Here is a 9881-nt window from a genome sequence, read left to right on the forward strand (position 1 = left end):
ACAACTTAGGGAGGAGAAAATGACGAGTGCATATGGAGAAGATGGGGCTGGAGGGAGGAGAGGAGAAACAGGAGGTGCAGAGAGTTCACAGTCGAGAAGAAAATGGGAGGAAAAAGATGATGTTTATGGAGACAAAGGTGTGAGGTCACAGCGTGAAACGGAGAAAACAAAAGGAGATGCAGGCTGGACCAGAGAGGAGACATACTGGGAGAGAACATCTGATGATCATGAAGACAGGCGTCAGATTGGTCGACAGAAAAGTGTCGATAGACTGGACACAGAACATAAGACATCGAGGGAATCTGGGGAGGAGGAGGAGCTGGGACTCACGGGTGCCAACTTCCAGCTCTTCCCTTGCAGAATGTGCAACAGGATGTTTGCTCGGGAAAGGCTGGAAAAGCACGCGCAGATCTGCAAAAAGGTGAAACAGTCGCAGCGGCAGGTGTTCAACTCTTACACCAACAGAACCAAAGGATCGGCGTTAGAGGAGTTCCTGAAGACTCACAGCAGGAGCAAGAGTCCAGAGGTAGGGACAGTGTCAGAGTGACACCAGTATTGTATTTAAGTTGGAGACAATAAGGTCCTGTATTATCTGTTTCTTAACAGGCTCTTTAACTGTCTTACCTTCAGGTTTTACAGAGGAAGAACTGCAGACAAAACGACCAAAAGGCCAAGACGAAGACTGTGCAGCAGCACGCTCGACTCCCGGCTGCAGCTTTGCAGTCAAAACGGTCCAAGTGAGCTGAGGATCGGTCAAATAAATCACATTATTGTTGCATAGAATGTTGATTTTGACTTGTACTTTACAGATTCTCCAATAAATATATTCCTTTACTATATACAAAGCTGTACTTTTACCCTCTCTGAGCGAATATCAGGCAGAATTGACTTTGTACACTCACTGCTGTTAAGTTTTATTTATTTGTGTTTACACAAAGCAACATTTAAATGCTTCCAACAAACTGTATATATATATATATATATATATATATATATATATTAAAAAAAAAAAAAAAATCACCTGAGGCACAGCATTGTCATATTTCATATCACCTTTGGTTTCAATAGCTTGAAAGGCACTCTTTACTCTGTTTAAAGTCCATTATTAAAGGTGATTATTACACACATTTGTTGTAACATACACACAACAACAACCGATAATAAAACGCTTTCAAAACAAACGTTAGCTGTAAAACTAGAAGGCGTTAGAGACTGCGTTTTCCCCACATTCTTAAAAAACTGTTCAAGTGTTCATACGTACACACACACTCGCACATAAAGACAGATGTGTTGAAGAAAGTGAAATCAGTAGTTTTGTGTTTTCACAATGAACAATAAAAACATGCAAAATTGAAAAAGGTTTATATTTGTTTATACGGTTTGCCTATGTGTTTTAAATGACGTTAAATACTTACCAATTACGTGATCTTTAACCTTGTGTTTTTCACATTTCACACGGACACATTGTGGATCCATCCTGTTTGCATTTGAACTGGTCTTGCCCGTGACATCGCGCGGATTTAGCGTTCACATTGCAAGTGTAACACCTCGATCGGACCGTCTCTTTAAAAGAAAAAGAAGGTATTTTTCCATGTTGAATCCAGCCAACATTTGAGTCCGTAAAGAGAAACTAGCGAGATCTGCTGCACCCTTGTGCATGCAGAGAGCGTGCAAGGCTTTATATGCTGTTGTATTCAATATAAAAAATGTAAATGATGCACATTTTAAGTGCTCTGCCGAACGTGTACAGTAACCATGAGGATGCAGTGTCCAGGCCTAAGCAGCTGCTTTGTGCTGTCGCTGCTGTGAGGTTCACACGCTGGCCCCTGCAGATCTGCTCCCGTGGTTTGAAAATCCACCTCCTCTTCCGCCGACGTCCCCAGGCACAGGGGCAGAGCGGTGGTTCGCGTTGTCGTGTCCCGCTTCCCGTAGAACTGAACGATTAATCGCTGCCCAGAGCCTCTCGTTCTCCTTCAGCTGGTCGCTGACCTAAAAGATGGAAACATGGCGGTTACTCACGCAACTGCATCAAAGTTGTTTTTTAAATGTAGATTGTTAACGGTCTCACCTGCTTCTCCAGCATCTGGATCCTCATCTCCTGATGGGCGACCGTCTCTTGTAGCTAAAAAACAAACAACCGAGTTAAAACTCTGCTGGTTGTTCTTGTGAAGTTTCTTATTTCTATCTCATACCTGTGTGATCTCACTACCAGCGCTGCAGCATCCTCCAGATTCTCCTTTTTTGCACACGTGAGCCCCCTGCAGTCCATTGACGCTATCGTGGCTCATCCGTTTAGTCTAAGAAAGACGACCAGAGAGAAGGGAGTTGAGCTGAATTTGTTGAATTTGGGGAGTAAATAACTGAATGCTGTATTCCTTGTTACCGGGAGGTCTTTCTTGGTGCTGACAGCAGCTGCCGCAGCCTTTAACTCTTTGAGCTCCTCGTAAGGTAACGTGACGCTCTCTGAGATGGAGGACAGCTGGTCAGGAGTGGACAGCTCCGACTCGTCCGGCATCGGGATGAACTCTGCGTCCTCGAGCTCCTGTTAGACGAGAATCCAACTTTATTTATAAAGCACTTTAAAAACAACAACAGCTGAACCAATGTGCTGTACATCAGAGATAAATAAATAAAACGTGGAGTCATGAAACTGGACTAGTGGAGTCATGAAACTGGGCTCATGGGGTCATGAAACTGGACTAGTGGAGTTACAAAACTGGACTAGTGGAGCTGTAAAACTGGACTAGTGAAGTCATGAACTGGACTGGTGGAGTCATGAGACTGGACTACTGGAGTCATGAACTGCACTACTGGAGTCATGAAACTGGACTAGTGGAGTCATGAACTGGACTAGTGGATTCATGAACTGGAGTCATGAACTGGACTCATGGAGTCATGAACTGGACTAGTGGAGTCACGAAAATAGACAAACGGAGTCATGAACTGGACTAGTCGTGTCATGAAACTGGACTAGTGAAGTCATGAACTGGACCAATGGAGTCATGAAACTGGACTACTAGAGTCTTGAAACTGGACTACTAGAGTCTTGAAACTGGGCTAGTGGAGTCATGAACTGGACTAATGGATTCATGAACTGGACCAATGGAGTCATGAAACTGGACTACTAGAGTCTTGAAACTGGACTAGTGGAGTCATGAACTGGACTAATGGATTCATGAAACTGGACGTGTGGAGCTATGAAACTGGACTAGTGAAATCATGAAACTGGACTAGTGGAGTCATGAAACTGGACTAGTGAAATCATGAAACTGGACTAGTGAAATCATGAAACTGGACTAGTGAAATCATGAAACTGGACTAGTGGAGTCATGAAACTGGACTAGTGGAGTCATGAACTGGACTAGTGGAGTCATGAAACTGCACTAGTGGAGTCATAAAACTGGACTAGTGGAGTCATGAACTGGACTAGTGGAGTCATGAAACTGGACTATTGGAGTCATGAAACTGGACTCGTGGAGTCATGAACTGGATTAGTGGAGTCATGAAACTGGACTCCTGAAGTCATGAACTGGACTAGTGGAGTCATGAAACTGGACTACTAGAGTCTTGAAACTGGACTAGTGGAGTCATGAACTGGACTAATGGAGTCATGAAACTGGACTAGTGGAGTTATGAAACTGGACTACTGAAGTCATGAAACTGGACTAGTGGAGTCATGAAACTGGACTAAAACGCTTGATTCTATACTACATGGTGCGCTCTTCTGTTAACAAACCTTTCTCAGCCAGAAGGGACATGAGCTGTCTCCAGTCTGACTCGTCATTGACATCATCGGGGTCTCCATGAGGCAGCCCTCTGTGTTGTCCTCTAATGTTCCCCCGAGACCCCTGTCGCGACACTCTGTCTCTGAACCCGGCTCCAGGTCCAGATCCACCGTGGACGTCGATGCCTCCTGACCCAGGCCTTAATTCACACAGATAGTCATAACAGGGACTAAAAATACATCTATGCACAAATCAGTCGCTGAAGAAAAAGAAGAAGAAAATAACTACATCTACCAATTGATACACCGCTGCTGTTGGAGCGAATCGTCTTGGAGTTCAGCACTTTCTCTGCAAAACAAAACATACGGTGTCAGCCGGGCTTTTTGTTGTTTTCTTATTCTGGTTTCTGAGTACTCACCCATGATGATAATCGTGTGCCAAGCACAGCAAGAAAGGTCTGGTACGTGATGGAGGGAACCAAATATGGGCCTCGGCATGGCAGGGCAAACCTCCGAACCAAAGCCCTTATCAGGAGGCATCCCAAGTCGTCCGTTTCCCGCATTTCCCCACGCAAAGATCTGATTGTCTGGGGGAAAAAAACGAAGATTTAACCTCCCAAAAGTCTGTTACAAATAAAATCTACACCATATTATGAGCTGCAATGCTGTATATCCTCTTACCCTCAGTGGCAGCTATAGTAAAGCCATCTCCACAGGACACCTTTGTTACTATCTTTCCTCCAAAGGGTCCGACGAGGACTTGGACACCTGGGTGCTTCTTAAAGTCCTTCACGCCAAGCTGCCCGTATTTGTTACAACCAAACGTGAGGAGGCGACCACGTCCTATAAAAGCCAGAAATTGAATGAATACGCTTCTTAAAACAACAACGATATACATTAGCGATACATAAGCACGAGCAATACCAGCCGTTTATCACAGTACCGTCTACTGCAGCGGTGTGGGTCTTCCCCGGAGCGATGACTTGAATCGTGAACCGCGACAGTTGCTTCGCCAACGTCAGTGAGGTGATGTACGGGATGCCCTGGTAACTCTATCGGGTAAAAACTAATTTAAATACAAACACATCTGCACAACTGTACAAAATCATGACATAAACGCAGCGTTTCCTGTCACGGCACCTCTCCAGGGTGGTTCTTGATACCGGAGACTCCCTGGTTAAGACCCAGTTTGTTGTACTCGTTGTTTCCGCACGCGAGAACTTTGCCGCTCTCGGTCAAAAAGAAGGTGCCGTCGCTGCCACAGGACACCGATGAGATCGTGGCACCTTTAGGGATCTCCACCTGGGGAAAAGTCACCAAAGTTTGGCGTCACCTATACAATTTTTTGTGTTTTCCACAATAACATCAATGCACAAGGGTTTTCAAGGGTTTTCTAATCATCCAATAGCCTTCTAGCGCGATTAGCAAACACAATGTACCATTAGAACACTGGAAATGGTCCTCTATACACACACTAGCCTTCAAAAATAAGGACATTTCGACATGACCCCAAACTTTTGAACGGTAGGCTTTAGGAGAGTAAAGTGAGTCTTACTCACTTGCATCGGAGAAGAGAAGTCATCCTCACATTCCAGGCCAAGACGCCCTGTGGCAGGAAAACAGAGCAAATTTGAAGAAAACCACTTCCTAAAGGGCGGTTGTCTACACCTGGTGGTCGCACTCGTAACAGCATAGAACGAATAACCTCGCAGAGGCTAAAAATGACATCGGCTCAAAACAGCAGTACATACAGCAAACCCTATGTACCATACTCTCCACAGCCCCACGAGTAGATCTCCCCGCCGTGCGTCAGCACCACCACGTGGTTGTCGCCACACGAGACCTGGCGGACGGGTCGCTCTTCGAAAAACTCCAACAGCACGGGCTCCAACACCTCGCTCCCGAACACGCTCTCCACACCGATGCAGCCGTAGTAGTCCGACCCGAACATGTACATCTGGTCCTCGTCTGTGAAAGGGGTTAAAAAGGAACGTTAACAGAGTTTTTTTAAGCCCCCATAATGGTCTTGTTCTCGCAGGAACACTCACCGGTGATGCAGGCAGTGAAGTCAGCCCCACAGGCCACCTGTCGAACGGCCTTCCCCTGAAGCTTCTCCAACCTCTTTGGCTGCCTGTAGGACGCCTGGTCTCCATGACCGAGCTGGCCCACCATCTTTGCTCCACCTTGGATGTCCTGAAGAGAACGATAAAGGGGGACATGTACAAAAATCAACTTATTTAATCATTTTAATACTTATATTTGGGACTCTGGAGGCCCTATGAGTAGGCAAAGTGTTCCCCCTCAGTCTAAGTACAGGAGATAAAACATGAGATGTTGACTTCTGCACGGATTGTGACGTCAGACGGATAAATTCCTGGAATTGTTGTCTCGTGGAGCTCCGTTTTGTCCCTAAAAAACTGCGAGAGTGCAGGCGAAGCACAAGAACAACTCGAGTTGACGTCTCAATACTCACCGCCCACGTGTACAGCTCCTTCTCCACGGTCACCACCGCAAAGTGACTCTCTCCGGCGCACACTTGCTGGGCACTGGTGCCTCCCTTGAACGTGTCCAGCTTCTGCGGGGTGAACTTGCCGCCGCCCCAGAAGTACACCTCCCTGGAGCGGGTGGTTACCACGGCAACGGGGGTCTCGGTCACCGTGCTCAGCCTGCACGAGCGTGGAACAACAAATCAGAAATATATACGACAAAATTATGGGGGGGGAGAGAGAGAGGGAGACGCTTACTTACTTTGGTTTCTTCATTGCGGTATTCAACAGGGCAACTCGCTCTTCAAGCTCCCTAACACAATGACAAGATCCAGGGTGTTTTATTATTAAAATACTTCCAAGAAGCATCAATCTTCTTTCATTTGAACTAGCTTACTGTCGGCAGCAGTAGATGAACGGCTGGTCCAGAACTTGCTCAGTTGTGGGCCTCTTTGCAGGATCCTGTGAGACAAATTACACAATCTTATCTCTTTTACACTCAACAAAAACATCAGTATTGCCCTTTACTCACTTGATCGAGGCACTCGTACACTAGCTTGATCAGCGCCGACGAAAACACGTCCGAGTTCACGTCCATCGTCCAGTTGCCCTGGACTATTTTCACGCAGAGGTTAAGAGGGTTCTGCGTGGACAAAGAATTGAAAACGGAAATTCACTGCGAGGACAGACGGAATGATTACGTCGACCGTAACAGCGAAACCCTACCGTTGCATCGAATGTCCTTGTGAGGGTTAAGACTTCATATAGTACACAGCCCATGGCCCAGATGTCAGATTTGAAGTTGTACTTTGATCCCTGGCACAATTCTGGTGACATGTAATACGGGGTTCCCACACACTTGATTTGGAAAAAAGTGCAGAGAAGACAATGAGTAAGAGCAGATGCTAACAGGAAACTGTTGTGCTACACCTCAAATATAACTTGCATACTAGCCCTTTATTAGTAATCATTAAGCACCTTATTCTACCTCTATTATGACATGAATTAAGATTTTTCCTACATAAGGTGTTAATTACGTGTTTAATATCTACTAATAAAGGGCTAGTATGCAAGAAAAAAAACAAGATTATCCAAGGTGATGACAGAATATTAACCGTTATCCTATTGTATGTGTTGTCAACAGTTATGCCTCAGTTTAAAGGTGTGTTTCCAAGAACATTCGCTTATTATTCGAGCTGCAACTAACGATTCTTTTCTCGATGAATCGTTTGATCCATAAAATGTCAGAAAATGTTTGAAAACCTGGAAATGACGATGTTCTCTAACGTCTCGTTTTGTCCACAAACCAAAATGATTAACTTATTCCCATTTAAGAAGCTAAAACGGTCAGAAATCTTGTTTTAATCATGAAAAAAAGCTTCATATTAGTACGATTAGTAATCGATTAACGTCGGTGGGGGAAACGAAAACTTACTGTCTCTGCCATCGAAAACTCCGAGTCGAGCTTCTTCGCCAGGCCGTAGTCGCCCAGCTTGATGAGGTCGGTCTTTGTCAGGAAAATATTCAGAGTTTTAATATCTCTGCGAGGAAAAACAAAAGTTCCATTAAAGGAAAAAAACCCAGACCTGCCAGGTGTCTTCGAACAAGGGAATGAAAATCAAACCTGTGTAATATTCCAGCCTTGTGAATGTGGGCCACCGCCGAGGCAATTTGGTACAGGTACCATATAACCACCTAAAGACACATAATAAAAATGTGTATATGTATATATTATATATACATAGTCTGATTTGTATGGCAATGTTGCAACCTTACCTGTTCCGTGAAGAGTTTCCCCTTCTGTTGGTTGATTTTATCATACAGATTTCCTCCTGTGATTAAAAAACAAACAAACAAAACATGTACCATTCTGCAGCAGCATTCACTCTAAATCATTTCCTTTTTGTTGTTTTTTACCATTGCAGTACTCTAACTCAATAAGTAGGGAGTTCTTATCCATGAAGTGATTAAAGTAGGCGATGATGTTGTTGTGCTCCAGGATGGAGAGGATGCTGATTTCGTTCATGACGTCGCGGCGCTCCTTCTCCGACAGCGAGTTCAGGTCCACTTCCTTCCATACCACTAGAGAGTTGTCCTAGGGAAGCCAGGGGTTGAGCCACAAGATAATAAACGTTTAATATAATACTGGTTTATGGACAAAGAAGAAATCTTATTTTCTTGCATAGAATTTGTTCAAAAACAGATCTTGTTGTATAAGGCAGTGGTAGCAAAGGAAAGTGTGTAAAGCCCCAGTTTAAACAGAGGACATGGGGAAAGTCATTTGTCTTGTTCACACTAAAGAATTTCTCACAGGGGTATGGAAACACAGGAGCGTCGAGCACGTCAGTTTGCCGCCAGACGGACACACACACACTGTGCAGTCATTCACAATAATGCACCGGGAAAAGCACAACATCCTGTAAACCCAAATTTCAGTTTAAAGCGAATACTACCCTGCTGTATTATTGTTATCAGCTGTGTGGATTTATTTAAATATTCAAAATAAACATGTGGGCTTTTTATTTTTTCCCTTAAAAAGGAGCATAATACGTTGTTACGCATCATGTTTTTGACACTACATGTTAATAACCCATATGTGGGTATGTAGTTTGGTACACACATTTATTTCATATTTTTATTGTAAACTATATACTGGTAAACACTTATTTTGAAATTCTGTGAACTATTGTAACAAATATTGCTATTGCAATGTCATGGTGCCATATAGTTATACCCCAAAAATGGTTGGATTTATTTATTTTTTCATATAGTCATATAGTGTAGATAAGTAGGTTATATAGGTAAGAAGGTAGGCAGCAGTTGATTTAAAAAGAAGGTAGGTAATAAGCAGATAATGAGCGGTGGACATATAGGTAATTACGGTGGCCCCGAGGTACAAAACACAAAGGCAAATCAAAAAAACACAAAAGCAGAACACACAAAAACATTAACTCAAAACGGAAGAGGTATGTCTTGTGGTTATTTTTAAATTTGCGTTGCCGTTTTGAGTTCATGTTTTTGTGTTTTCTGCCTTTGTGTTTGCGTTGTGTACCTTAGGGCCACCGTAGGTAATAGTAGCTTGTAGGTAAGTAGTTGTTAGGTAGTTGCTAATTAGTAAATACGCATGTACCTTCTAGGGCAGGGTATCATGTGTTCACTTTAAACAACTTTTTTTTATGTAGGACGCGTATTTATTACATGTTATTACGTTCTACTACAAGTAAACCAACTACGCAGGCACTTGAACACCACTCACCTCTATCCGCCTGTACAGAGTCGCTTCACCAAACGCCCCTCTGCCGAGGATCCGGATCGGAATGTAGTGCAACTTCTCCTCCTCGCCGTTAAAAGTGCTCGACGCCGACCGTTCGCTGACCACAGACCCGCCACCCAAATCTGAATTCAGCGAGTCGAAATGTCTCTCGTAGTCCTCTAATGACATGTCTGTTTTGGGACTTGTTCGCCAAATGGCAGTGATGGAAATAACCCGAACAGGCCTAACTCCGTCCGTGGAAGACTGCTATAAAGCCGTACACGCGTCCAACATGTCACCCGTAGCGGCTCCGGAAAAAGACCCGTGGTTCGTACGAATACAACCAGAAGTCTCAAAGCCACGGAAATCACACAAAGTACGGGGCAAATGGTACGCAGCGAAATGTGTGCAACTCCAC

General features: G+C 44.2%; 1 protein-coding gene across 1 annotated transcript; it reads right to left on the bottom strand.

The window, feature by feature from the left end:
• Positions 1 to 902: 902 nt before the first annotated feature.
• Positions 903 to 9881, bottom strand: nek9 (NIMA related kinase 9). Its single transcript, XM_083892064.1, has 23 exons — positions 9467 to 9881; positions 8128 to 8305; positions 7987 to 8042; positions 7835 to 7905; positions 7646 to 7751; positions 6937 to 7068; positions 6743 to 6853; positions 6608 to 6672; positions 6473 to 6523; positions 6198 to 6390; positions 5773 to 5917; positions 5492 to 5692; positions 5284 to 5330; positions 4865 to 5026; positions 4668 to 4776; positions 4406 to 4567; positions 4144 to 4311; positions 4020 to 4073; positions 3737 to 3924; positions 2384 to 2542; positions 2193 to 2297; positions 2069 to 2122; positions 903 to 1989 (listed from the first exon to the last, which is right to left on the bottom strand). Exons 1-23 carry the CDS (start codon positions 9650 to 9652, stop codon positions 1813 to 1815), a joined length of 2880 nt encoding a protein of 959 aa, XP_083748190.1. The 5' UTR covers positions 9653 to 9881; the 3' UTR covers positions 903 to 1812.

Source organism: Microchirus variegatus, assembly GCF_963457635.1.
Source record: "Microchirus variegatus genome assembly, chromosome: 7".
Lineage (NCBI taxonomy): Eukaryota > Metazoa > Chordata > Actinopteri > Pleuronectiformes > Soleidae > Microchirus > Microchirus variegatus.